General features: G+C 43.3%; 1 protein-coding gene across 1 annotated transcript in view; it reads right to left on the bottom strand.

Moving 5' to 3' along the window:
• Nucleotides 1-14211, bottom strand: part of SH3GL3 (SH3 domain containing GRB2 like 3, endophilin A3) — a 124120-nt gene extending 109909 nt beyond the window's left edge. Inside the window, exon 1 of the mRNA XM_075342771.1 lies at nucleotides 14038-14211. Within this exon, the coding sequence (XP_075198886.1) occupies nucleotides 14038-14082 (45 nt within the window). The 5' untranslated portion in view covers nucleotides 14083-14211. The remainder of the gene's footprint in view (nucleotides 1-14037) is intronic.
• Nucleotides 14212-14434: the final 223 nt, after the last annotated feature.

Below are 14434 nucleotides of genomic sequence, written 5' to 3'. Positions count from 1 at the left end.
CGGCGTCCTGCGGCAAAAACCGCATCCGACGGGCAGATGCGTTTTTTTTGCACTGCGCATGCTCAGTATCAAGCTGCATCCGTCAAAAAACGGACGCGCCGCATGGAAAAACTTATGTAACGGATCCGTTTTTTTCGCCGCATCCGTTGCATAGGTTTTTGAGCCGGATTGAGCCGTAGTGCAAAAACCGGAGGTGTGAAAGAAGCCTTATTGATCCGTGTGTGGCATCAAATTTGACAATGCTTGTCTATGGGTCCGTGAAAAAAATCAGACACCAGTCGGATGTGATTCGTGTGCTGTCTGTTTTTTCATAGACTGATAGAACCTTGGGAAACCTCCATCGTTTTTTGTTGTTTTTTTTTTTTTGTTTTTTTAAACTCAGATCAAACTCTGATGGTAAAAACTGAGTGAACAAACACTGATGACACCGGGACCATTTTTATACACCAGAAAATCACTGACGTCTGAAGGAGGCCTGCTATTGTAATGGATAGCACAAGCTTTGCACTTACATTAAAAAAAATAAAACTATTCTTGTGGAAACAAATTAATATTTTTAGGTATTTCATATTTGATTTAATAATGAAATGTGACTACCCAACAAGAAGCCGAGTTATGCAATTCTCACTTCCAAGAACATGGAACTATGATGTAGGAAATCACCGGTTTCCTGTAATAGAGGCAAAACTTGTCAACAGTCAGCTATAAAAATATCTATAGATCCATTGTGTTCCCGTAACACAATAGATCCCGTTCCGTAACACAATAGGATTTTAGCAAAATAACGTGATTGAGGCGTTCCATACAGCAATACTTGGCCTTCCATAACCTTTTAGAGAAACTCCGCAGCAAAGATGCAACAGGAATATTCCATTAATGCGGTTCCTATATGATGGGTTAAATAGGCATTTTAAGTAGAGTGAATATTTACATTCACATTGTCTTATCACATTAATCCAAAATACATTGTGTAATTACTGAAAAGTGACTGTAGTGTTCCCCTTCACACTGTATGAGTGGACTCCATTTCTGCTGCACTAACCTATACAATAAACAATAGAAACACTGCGGTATAGCATCAAACACAGGCCAAAAATATGTCTTCTGAATGGGGGCATATACACTGTGTGCAGAATTATTAGGCAAATGAGTATTCTGATCACATGATACTTTTTATGCATGTTGTCCTACTCCAAGCTGTATAGGCTTGAGAGCCAACTACCAATTAAGTAAATCAGGTGATGTGCATCTCTATAATGAGGAAGGGTGCGGTGTAATGACATCAACACCCTATATAAGGTGTGCTTAGTTATTAGGCAACTTCCTTTCCTTTGACAAAATGGGTCAGAAGAGAGATTTGACGGGCTCTGAAAAGTCCAAAATTGTGAGATGTCTTGCAGAGGGATACAGCAGTCTTAAAATTGACAAACTTTTGAGGCGTGATCACCAAACAATCAAGCGTTTCATGGCAAATAGCCAACAGGGTCGCAAGAAGCGTGCTGGGCAAAAAAGGCGCAAAATAACTGCCCATGAATTGAGGAAAATCAAGTGTGAAGCTGCCAAGATGCGATTTGCCACCAGTTTGGCCAACGTTACTAGAGTATCAAAAAGCACAAGGTGTGCCATACTCAGGGACATGGCCAAGGTAAGGAAGGCTGAAAAACACCACCTTTGAACAAGAAACACAAGATAAAACGTCAAGACTGGGCCAAGAAATAGCTTAAGACTGATTTTTCAAAGGTTTTATGGACTGATGAAATGAGAGTGACAGAATTTTATGCCCATAAAAATAATAACTTTATTAATAATCAAAAGATTTTCAATCAACCAAAACATCAAACATACAGAAGTGCATGTAGTGTGAAGGTGCACACTGAGTGGCCAGGAGTAGGAAAGCTTATAGAGGGGTCTGAGGGTGGTATAGATGAAGTATTGATAATATGGACCAGGAAGGGTTATATCCCTGATCTGTGTCCTACCTACCAATGGGGCTTTAAGCACCCTAGATTTGTGGTGCCCCCATTCCACGGCGGCTCGCCCTCGCTGTTCCTATCTACCTAATTGAATAGCCACCACCAAGATACAAAAGTGCAAAGTGCAATAAAATCAGCACAGTATTGCCAGACACAGCATCATTTATACAGACAAAAACCGAAGATTACAAGCCACCATATGTAGGAAGGATCAATGGTTATGTCCCAAGTTTTGGGACAATACACAGTGTCAATGAGTCCGTACCGGCAGCATCCCCCTACTAAAGTATTGAATAGATATAGTAGAAGATGTAAACGATACTAAGGACTTGCTATAATGTCCGTATAGATGATAGGCACACAAAAACAGTTATTACTATGTGTTTAGAAATATCATAAGGAGCAAAAATAGACAATAAACAGTGCTCCACAGGGTATAATATCCCTATAAAGCACCCTCCCTCCTCTAACAGTATATCAATATAGTAGGAGGGGTTAGAAAAAAATAATTATAATGTCCGTATAATTGATAGACACAACAGGACAGTTTCTACTATGTATTATAGATACCATAGGATATAAAACACTCCATAACCAGTGATCCACTGGGTATCCTACTTTTAGATGGGAATCCTCCTGGACTACTATGATATGATTAGTTACCAGGATTCTCCCTTCTTAAATACACATAGTGGTGCTGTGTCTGATGTGGCATATAAATTCTCCCATCGTTCACCCAACGCCTTTCCCCGCACTAGTAACTGGAGTTCATCAGGGGAATTGAACTGCGGACAGCTGTTGCATTTAAAAGTTCATGCAATGCAACCTTAGAACAATTGAATGCCCGGGGTCATGATATCCCGTAGGGCTGATCCAGATAAGTGCAGGAGATAAAGGGTTCCCTGCTGCTGGTAGTCCAGGAGGATTACCAACTAAAAGTAGGATACCCAGTGGATCACTGGTTATGGCGTGTTTTATATCCTATGGTATCTATAATACATAGTAGAAACTGACCTGTTGTGTCTATCAATTATACGGACATTATAATTATTTTTTTCTAACCCCTCCTACTATATTGATATACTGTTAAAGGAGGGAGGGTGCTTTATAGGGATATTATACCCTGTGGAGCACTGTTTATTGACTATTTTTGCTCCTTATGATATTTCTAAACACATAGTAATAACTGTTTTTGTGTGCCAATCATCTATACGGACATTATAGCAAGTCCTTAGTATCGTTTACATCTTCTACTATATCTATTCAATACTTTAGTAGGGGGATGCTGCCGGTACGGACTCATTGACACTGTGTATTGTCCCAAAACTTGGGACATAACCATTGATCCTACCTACATATGGTGGCTTGTAATCTTCGGTTTTTGTGTGTATAAATGTTGCTGTGTCTGGCAATACTGTGCTGACTTTATTGCACTTTGCACTTTTGTATCTTGGTGGTGGCTATTCAATTAGGTAGATAGGAACAGTGAGGGCGAGCCGCCGTGGAATGGGGGCACCACAAATCTAGGGTGCTTAAAGCCCCATTGGTAGGTAGGACACAGATCAGGAATATAGCCCCTCCTGGTCCATATTATCAATACTTCATCTATACCACCCTCAGACCCCTCTATAAGCTTTCCTACTCCTGGCCACTCAGTGTGCACCTTCACACTACATGCACTTCTGTATGTTTGATGTTTTGGTTGACTGAAAATCTTTTAATTGATTATTAATAAAGTTATTATTTTTATGGGTATAATATTCTGGTCTGTATACTAAGGTACCCTTGCCTGTACAATTCTGGTTTGTGTTTTGTGAAATGAGAGTAAAGCCTGCTTTACACGTTACAATTTCGCATACGATATCGTATGCGATCGTAACCGCCCCCATCGTATGTGCGGCATGTTCAATTTGTTGAATGTGCCGCACAAACGATTAACTCCCGTCACACGTACTTACCTACCATACGACCTCGCTGTGGGCGGCGAACCTCCACTTCCTGGAGTGGGAGGGACGTTCGGCATCACATCAACGTCACGCGGCAGCCGGTCAATAGAAGCGGAGGGGCGGAGATGCGCGGGACGTTAACATCCCGCCCACCTCCTTCCTTCTGCATTGTCGGCGGGAGCCGCGGACGGAGGTAAGCTGTCGTTCAATGTTCCCGGGGTGTGCTGCGATGTGTGCTGCCTCGGGAACATTGCACAACCGCACGTTCAATTTTTGAGAAATGAACGATGTGCATGAGATGAACGGATTTTCGTTCAATCGCAATTGCACGGAGGTTTTACACGCTACAATCATACTTACGATACCGGATGTGCGTCACTTACGACGTGACCCCGCCGACACATCATAAGATTTATTGTAGCGTGTAAAGCGCCCTTGACTCTTGATGGGCCAGATGGATAGGCCAGAGGCTGGATCAGTAAAGGGCAGAGAGCTCCACTCCGACTCAGACGCCAGCAAGGTGGAGGTGGGGTACTGGTATGGGCTGGTATCATCAAAGATGAACTTGTGGGACTTTTTCGGGTTGAGGATGGAGTGAAGCTCAACTCCCAGACCTACTGCCAGTTTCTGGAAGACAACTTCTTCAAGCAGTGGTACAGGAAGAAGTTGGTATCATTCAAATAAAACATGATTTTCATGCAGGACAATGCTCCATCACATGCATCCAACTACTCCACAGCGTGGCTGGCCACTAAAGGTCTAAAAGATGAAAAAATAATGATATGGCCCCCTTGTTCACCTGATATGAACCCCATAGAGAACATGTGGTCCCTAAAATGTAAGATCTACAGGGAGGGAAACAGTACACCTCTCGGAACAGTGTCTGGGGGGCTGTGGTGGCTGCTGCACGGAATGTTGATCGTACACAGATCAAGCAAACAGATATCCTCCTAAGATAGCCAAATCTAAAAAAAAAACCACTCCAACTTCCAAAAATATTAAGCTTTGATATTTATGAGTCTTTTGGATTGATTGAGAACATAGTTGTTGATCAATAATAAAAAAAATCCTCTAAAATACAACTTGCCTAATAATTCTGCACACAGTGTAGATGAACACGCATATTTGTTTACATAAGATACCAAAATCAATTAACAAGATTTCGACTCTCCCAAGTCTTTTTCACATACTGCCCGAGAAGGTGAGAGCGGCATGCGAAAAAGGGAGAGCCAAATATTATTTGATTTTGGTCACCTATATAAAGAAATACGCTGGTTCATCTATTGTGGCAACGGTGTATCACAAAAAAAAGTTTTATTTGCATCCATCCCAGAGTGTATGAAGAATACTATTTATATGCTTTTTATACCAAGCATTGTGACAAGCATACAGAACTCCTCATCAGCTCCCTATGGCAATTAAAGGGAACCTGTCAGAAGTTTAGTGCATGAGCTAATCCCACCACCTTCCTTAGTTAGCACCTACAGTACAGACCAAAAGTTTGGACACACCTTCTCATCTCTAGAATAACTGTTAAGAGGAAACTTTGTGCAGCAGGCCTTCATGGCAAAATAGCTGCTAGGAAACCACTGATAAGGACAGGTAACAAGCAGAAGAGACTTGTTTGGGCTAAAGAACACAATGAATGGACATTAGACCAGTGGAAATCTGTGCTTTGGTCTGATGAGTACAAATTTGAGATCTTTGGATCCAACCACCGTGTCTTTGTAGAAAAGGTGAACGGATTGACTCTACATGGCTGGTTCCCACCGTGAAGCATGGAGGAGAAGGTGTGATGGTGTGGGGGTGCTTTGCTGGTAACACTGTTGAGGATTTTTTCAAAATTGAAGACATACAGAACCAGCATGGCTACCACAGCGTCTTGCAGCGGCATGGGTTTAGTTGGACCATCATTTATTTTTCAACATGACAATGACCTCAAACACACCTCCAGGCTGTGTAAGGGCTATTTGACTAAGAAGGAGAGTGATGGGTGCTACGCCAGATGACCTGGTCTCCACAGTCACCAGATCTGAACCCAATCGAGATGGTTTGGGGTGAGCTGGACCGCAGAGTGAAGGCAAAAGGGCCAACAAGTGCTAAGCATTTCTTTGAACTCCTTCACGACTGTTGGAAAACCATTTCCGGTGACTACCTCTTGAAGCTCATCAAGAGAATGCCAAGAGTGTGAAAAGCAGTAATCAAAGCAAAAGGTGGCTACTTTGAAGAACCTAGAATATAAGACATATTTTCAGTTGTTTCACACTTTTTAAATTATTTCATTCCACATGTTTTAATTCCTAGTTTTGATGTCTTCAATGTGAATCTACAATTTTTAGAGTCATGAAAATAAAGAAAACTCTTTGAATGAGAAGATGTGTCCAAACTTTTGGCAGATTTTTTGCCACTACGCCATTTACCGATCGATTACTTGATTTGATGTTTCGATAGATCGGTCATTTCTGAATGTGGCGATACCAAATGTGTATATTTTTTTAACCCTTTAATTTTCAATGGGTGATTTGAACTTTTAGGTTTTTTAATTTTTCAAAACTTTTTTGTAAACTTTTTTTTTACTTTACTAGTCCTCCTAGAGGGCTATAAGGATTAGCTGTCTGATTGCTCATTCATTTATTGTGTCAGAGCAGCACTGCTCAGACCGGGGGAAATGATCATCTCTTGTAACTGGCAGTACCCGGCTGCTTCTTACAGGACCTGAGTCATGTGAGCTACAGGAGTCATCACATGACCCTGTGCTACCCTGAACCATCGGATCCACGTGATCACGCCACGTGACTTCCGGTGGCGGCCTGTGAGTATGCAATTACCACGATCGCCATTAAAATGGCGCTGTCACATCTTGACAGCGCTATTTAAGGAGTTAAAAGGGAAGGGTGGATAGCGATTCTACTCGTATCTGCGAGGCACACATGTCAGCTGTACAAATCAGCTGACATGTGTGCAGGTTCCCGCCTGCAGCCCGCAGCAGCAGGTGGGGATTAACACTAAGACCACAGGGACATAATATTACTGCCTGCGGTCGTTAAGGGGTTAATGCAGATTTGTGATAAAACATTATAGATTTTTTATGATTCAGGTAAAACCAGATGGAAAGCCAGTGGATTGATGCAGTAATGTTGAATGGACGGTACTTTAAGTTTAATGTTTTTCGTGAACAACAACACCAGGTCTCCCACACATAAGTCCGGACCAGACACACGTCTAAAGTCAGCCACACGCTTATACTTAGAGCCCATGTTATGCAAGTGTTGCCGAACTTTTTCCCATGTAAACGATACATGGGATACCTTACCTCCTATGGTATCCCGGATGAGTGCCCCTCCAGAAATGTACAAAACTGGGGATAGAGACCATAGACACAAAAGAAAGGAGATATACCAGAGGACTCATGGCAGTGATTATTGATAGCAAACTCTGCCAGGGGAAGGAACGCGGACCACTCCTCCTGATTATCAGAGACAAAATAGCGCAAATACTACTCCAAGTTCTGATTCAAGCGCTCCGTCTGTCCATTAGATAGCGGAGGAAAATCCGACGAGTGAGACAGTTTAATCCCTGAGCGAGAGCAGAAAGCCCTCCAAAAATTGACAATAAATTGAGTCCTTCTATCAGACACAATATCAGATGGGACTCTAAAGCTGGTGTCACACATAGCGACAGCGACAACGACATCGCTGTTACGTCACCATTTTCTGTGACGTAACAGCGACCTTGTAAGTCGCTGTTATGATCGCTGCTTAGCTGTCAAACACAGCGATGCAGCAGCGATCATAACGTCGCTACATGTGCAGAGAGCAGGGAGCCGCGCACACTGCTTAGCGCTGGCTCCTTGCTCTCCTAGCTACAGTACACATCGGGTTAATTAACCCGATGTGTACTGCAGCTACATGTCACAGTGCAGAGAGCAGGGAGCCGCGCACACTGCTTAGCGCTGGCTCCTTGCTCTCCTAGCTACAGTACACATAGGGTTAATTACCCGATGTGTACTGCAGCTACACGTGCACAGAGCAGGAGCCGGCACTAGCAGCAAGAGCGGCGGAGGCTGGTAACGAAGGTAAATATTGGGTAACCAGGGAAAGGTCTTCCCTTGGTTACCCGATGTTTACCTTGGTTACAGCTTACCGCAGCTGCCAGACGCCGGCTCCTGCTCCCTGCTCGCTTCATTTCGTTGCTCTCTCGCTGTCACACACAGCGATGTGTGTGTCACAGCGGGAGAGCGACGACCAAAAAATGAAGCTGGACATTCAGCAACGAGCAACGACCTCACAGCAGGGGCCATCTCGTTGCTGGATGTCACACACAGCGACGGGACGTCGCTGCAACGTCACAGAAAATGGTGACGTAGCAGCGACGTCGTTGTCGTCGTCATTGTGTGTGACACCACCTTATGGAGCCTGACAATCTCTTGTATAAATACCTGGGCAAACGTTTTACCATTGGGTAAAGATAGTGAGTTGATACACACGGCAATTTCTGGGGTGGTGCTCAAGTAGGGTCCAAAACCGTCTCAAGTAGATGTAGAAACTTGGCACTCAAGATAAATGTGAATAGAGGTCTTTTATTTCATTGCCACATAGACAGCGGTGGACACCGCGTCATACCTGACTACACCAGTTGCTACACCTTCTGAGAACCCCCTGCACGCACACTGATGAAGGCCTGACCGAAATGTCTGTGCTTGTGCTGGTCCTACAAGTTCTTCTCAATAAAAGACCACTATTCACATTTATCTTGAGTGCCAAGTTTCTACATCATCTTGGAAAACATGTCCACCACTACTCAATGGGTGAAGACAACGTGACTGTCTTATTTTCGGGAAACACGGTATTAGGTTGTTTCTAGCTGTCAGAGAAGTAATTAACACATCGTCTAATATTAGATGAAATAATTCCTCGCTGAGGTCCACATTCCTCATGTACGTACCAGTTCCCAATTATCTCCGTCGTCATCAAGCAATTATATACAGTGATGAGGACGGAGGTTGTAGCAGGGATGGAGTCACCATTTCACTGTACTGGTTGTATGAAAACTTTTATGATTAGTTGCAGTCCTATATAATAACACTGACGACACGTAATTGCATTTTTACCAAATCCCAAATTCAGTTCTGGCACATGTAACAAACACGCCCGATTTCAGACCACATCATCCTCACGGGTTTATATGAGGTCGTTCGAGAACACAAAGATGCTCCGGTAAATGAGCCCGTGTTATAAAGAGCGGTAACGAGCGATTATCTCTCCCATTAACCACTGGGCAATTACTGTCATCCGTCAGGTAACAGTCTGATTAAATGGATATGCATTATTGATCATGTTGTGACCCCACATTAGTATGATAATAGAGAATATGATCAGCGTGCTGCTGGATCCATGGACAAATGAATAAAGGTGGCCATACAAAGGCTAAGATTTACGGTCAGATGCCACCACACAGGATCCTAGTGGGATTCAGTCACAAATATGGTGAGAGAACAATTACATCAAATAATCATGATAAAGTCAAAAAATATTCTAATAAAAACATCCTTGTATTTACATATATATTTCTCAACATTATGGAAATCACAGGATGGATAGACATGTTAATGATTTCCAAATAATAGAAAAAAAATATGGAAACTAAATTTTCAAAACATCTCAATTTATTCTGTAACATATACTGTATAGGCCGAATTCTCCACACATACACACTTTGGCATGGTATTTGTGAGGAATGTTCTTCTACACTGAATGCAGCTATGCAAATCATCAAGATCCGCTGCTGGCAGCTCACTGTGCAATAACTGACTGGTGATATCAACCTGCGTCCATGGTGTTGTGTAGCGATGTCACTAGCATTCGCACCCGCCCCCGTCGTTTGTGCGTCACGGGCAAATCGCTGCCAATGGCGGACAAAATCGCTAGTCCCCGTGACACATACTTACCTTCCTATCGATGTCGGTGTGGCCGGCGAACAACCTCTTTTGTAAGGGGGGCGGTTCGTGCAGCGTCACAGCAACGTCACACGGCAGCCATCCAATAGAAGCGGAGGGGCGGAGAGCAGCCGCATGAAATTCACGCCCACCTCGTTGCCGGAGGACGCAGGTACGGTGTTGTTCCTCGTTCCTGGTGTGTCACACGTAGCGATGTGTGCTGCCTCAGGAACGACCAACAACCTGCGTCCAAAATCAGCAACGATATTGGGAAATGGACAACGTGTCAACAATCAACGTTTTGGTGAGTATTTTGCATCGTTAGCGGTTGCTCGTACGTGTCACACGCAATGATGTCGCTAACAAGGCCGGATATGCGTCACGAATTCCGTGACCCCAACGACATCTCGTTAGCGATGTTGTTGCGTGTAAAGCGACCTTTAGACCCAGAATAGGGACTTAGCGCCTCTCCAGCATTTATAAAAATAACGCTTAAAGGGGGCTTTACTCACAACGACATTGCTAACGAGATGTCATTGGGGTCACGGAATTCGTTAGCGACGTCGTTGTGTGTGACACAAACGAGCGACAGCTAACGATGCAAAATACTCAACAAATCGTTGATTGTTGACACGTCGTCCATTTCCCAAATATCGTTACTGAGGCAGCACACATCGCTACGTGTGACACCCCAGGAACGAGGAACAACACCGTACCTGCGTCCTCCAGCAACGAGGTGGGCGTGACTTTCATGTGGCTGCTCTCCGCCCCTCCGCTTCTATTGGACGCCTGCCGTGTGACGTCGCTGTGACGCCGCATGAACCGCCCCCTTAGAAAGGAGGCTGTTCGCCGGGCACAGCGACGTTGCTAGGAAGGTAAGTATAGTGTGACAGCTCCTAGCGGTATTGTGCGCCACGGCCAGCGATTTGCCTGTGACGCACAAATGACGGGGGCGGGTGATTTCACAAGCGACGTCGCTAGTGATATCGCTGCATGTAAAGAAGCCTTAAGTGGTGCTGTAAGATAAAACTCATCCACGTTTATGGTGCTGTAAAACGCTACAGATTGTGTATGTGGAACAGTCACCAAATAAGCTAAGTGGATCCAGCCATAATTACATTCTCCAACCTCGTAAACTTTTTAAAAATAGTTTACAATAGTGTAAAATAATAAAAGAAGTAAATCCCCCCTTACCACTCCTCTTCTGCCCCCCATACTGACGTTACCCTGCTCCCCCACTGGTCTCTGATCACACGACTCCAGCAATGACATCATACGTAAACATGTGACCAATGTAGCCAATCATCAGCCAAATGAGTGACCTCAGTGGTGATGTCACCTATGTGCTGACATCACTGAGTTGTATTGTGATAGAAACAAAAACAAGGATATATCCGCATGAGAATGGCAGCCGAGAATTACTCCCCTTATGTCACGGAGCTGCTCATCCCCTTTTTATGCTGGGCATAGGTGTTTGGGTCTCCTGATGGTGGAGGGATATTGGATATCCTTGGTTACTGCAGAAGGTCCCTATGTCTATGTCAATGTCTGGTCAACAAAACTAGTGCTCAGCTGACGGAGATCTGGTGTCCACACACAGCAAAGCTCACGTACTCAGGGCCATAACAATGAGCCACACAGAGTCAGTATACTCCACAAGGAGTGTCTCTGGTGAAGAAGACCTGTATAATACAGTGCCCACGGAAACATGCCACCATTTCTGCCTCCATCAGCCACATCCGTACAACGATCTGACCCTCACAGACTATGGCTGGCCGCGATCAGATACATCTCACTGCCATCATCAGCAGAGGTCTATCAGGCACAGATATGTGTAACAATGGCTGCTATCTCCATCCCAAGCGTCCGCTCATGAAATCACTGCTCAGCTGCACGAGCACATACACAGTATATATATATATATATATATATATATATATATATATATATATATATATATATATATATATGTGCCATCACTGTCTGCAGCCAGGAACTAACAAGAAATAAACTTCAGGCAGATCCACCGCACATCTCCTCCCTCAGAGCTGTCTGCACATAGGCTCATCATCTGCGGGAAGAGCATTGTGTCTATGGAGAACCAAAGCCTCAGGCATGGATGGCATCATGTACATGACCAGGATGACACACGCCAACACGCCAGTGTGCAGGAGTCTGGGGGTACTAATGAGGACAGCCCCTTATATAACAGCCACCTGGTACTATGGAGGAGCATGCACCCTCCACTACAGGAGCTGTGTGTGTATGTGTACAAAGCCATGTGTATATATTATATGTACAGTGCCGTGTATATATGTGTACAAAGCCATGTGTATATATTATATGTACAGTGCCGTGTATATCTGTGTACAAAGCCATGTGTGTATATTATATGTACAGTGCCGTGTGTATATTATATGTACAGTTCTGTGTATATATGTAAAGTGCCGTGTATATCTGTGTACAAAGCCATATGTATATATTATATGTACAGTGCCGTGTGTATATTATATGTACAGTTCTGTGTATATACGTAAAGTGCCGTATATATCTGTGTACAAAGCCATGTGTATATATTATATGTACAGTGCCGTGTGTATATTATATGTACAGTTCTGTGTATATACGTAAAGTGCCGTATATATCTGTGTACAAAGCCATGTGTATATATTATATGTACAGTGCCGTGTGTATATTATATGTACAGTTCTGTGTATATATGTAAAGTGCCGTGTATATCTGTGTACAAAGCCATGTGTGTATATTATATGTACAGTTCTGTGTATATATGTAAAGTGCCATGTATATCTGTGTACAAAGCTATGTGTGTATATTATATGTACAGTGCTGTGTGTAAAATTCTATATACAGTGCTGTGTATATATGTGTACAAAGCCATGTGTATATATTATATGTACAGTGTCATGTGTTTATTATATGTACAGTTCTGTGTATATATGTAAAGTGCCGTGTATATCTCTGTACACAGCCATGTGTGTATATTATATGTACAGTGCCGTGTGTAAAATTCTATGTACAGTGCTGTGTATATATGTGTAGAGACACTACACATATATACACAGCACTGTACATATATACACATGGCTTTGTACTCGGATATACACGGCACTCGACAGTAGAGCCATGTGTATATATTATATGTACAGTGCCATGTGTATATATTATATGTACAGTACCATGTGTATATATTATATGTACAGTGCCATGTGTATATATTATATGTACAGTACCATGTGTATATATTATATGTACAGTGCCATGTGTATGTATTATATGTACAGTGCTGTGTGTATATTATATATACAGTGCTGTGTATATATGTGTACAGTGCTGTGTGTTTATATTGTATGTACAATGCTGTGTAAATATGTGTACAGTACCGTTAGTGTATATTATATACACAGTGCTGTGTATATATGTTTACAGTGCCGTGTGTATATATAATATGTACAGTGCTGTGTAAATATGTGTACAGTGCTGTGTATAATGGTGTACAGTGCCATGTGTATATATTATATGTACAGTGCTGTATACAGTGCCGTGTATAAATTATATGTACAGTGCTGTGTAAATATGGGTACAGTGCTGTGCATATAGGTGTACAGTGCCATGTGTGTATATTATATGTACAATGCTATGCATGGATGTACTATGCAGAGTGTTCTGTATGTGTGTACATGTGTACCGTGATGTGTATTCATATTTTATGGGCAGTACTGTGTACATGTGTGTGTCTGTGTGATGTACAGCGCTATATATATATATAAATATATATATATATATATATATATATAGTGTATACATGTGTACTGTTCTGTGTATGTATATATTATGTACAACAAGTACTGTATATATGTGTGATGCACAGAGCTGTTTACACATGTGTACTGTGCTATGTGTGTGATGCACAGAGCTGTTTACACATGTGTACTGTGCTATGTGTGTGATGCACAGCGCTGTTTACACATGTGTACTGTGCTATGTGTGTGATGCACAGCGCTGTTTACACATGTGTACTGTGCTATGTGTGTGATGCACAGCGCTGTTTACACATGTGTACTGTGCTATGTGCGTGATGCACAGCGCTGTGTACCACGGACACCTCCTTGTGTACATCCCCACAGCCTACAGCCCGTTATGTCCAGGGCATTCATCTTCCTACCTGGCTGGCTTTGTGGAACTGTTTCTTCAGTCCGGCCACTGACATGCTGCCCTCAGCCCGGGGGTCCCGGCTGTACACAATGGGCGGCGGTGTACACGGCTCCAGCACAGCAGATCCCGGCGGCTGCTGACACCGGACAAGAGCGATGATCCTCAGCAGACGCCTTGTCCAAGGAGGAGCCGCCCCGCTGCTGTTATTGGTCGAGGCTGGATATGCAGATGACGTGGGCGTGGTCTGCGCGATCCAGAGCGTTGTAGTCAGTGCTGGTAGATGGCGCCGTGCTCTGGTCACGCGTTACCGGTGCGGTTTCTTTCTGGACGGGGTATATGAGATATGCCGGCCTTACCATATACTCGGCGTATATGAAGGAGAGATATTTACATTTGTTGTAAAAGGG

This window comes from Anomaloglossus baeobatrachus, chromosome 4 (genome assembly GCF_048569485.1).
Source record: "Anomaloglossus baeobatrachus isolate aAnoBae1 chromosome 4, aAnoBae1.hap1, whole genome shotgun sequence".
Taxonomy (NCBI): domain Eukaryota; kingdom Metazoa; phylum Chordata; class Amphibia; order Anura; family Aromobatidae; genus Anomaloglossus; species Anomaloglossus baeobatrachus.
Note: the sequence above shows the minus strand (reverse complement) of the source record. Positions and strands in the feature narration are given on the sequence as shown.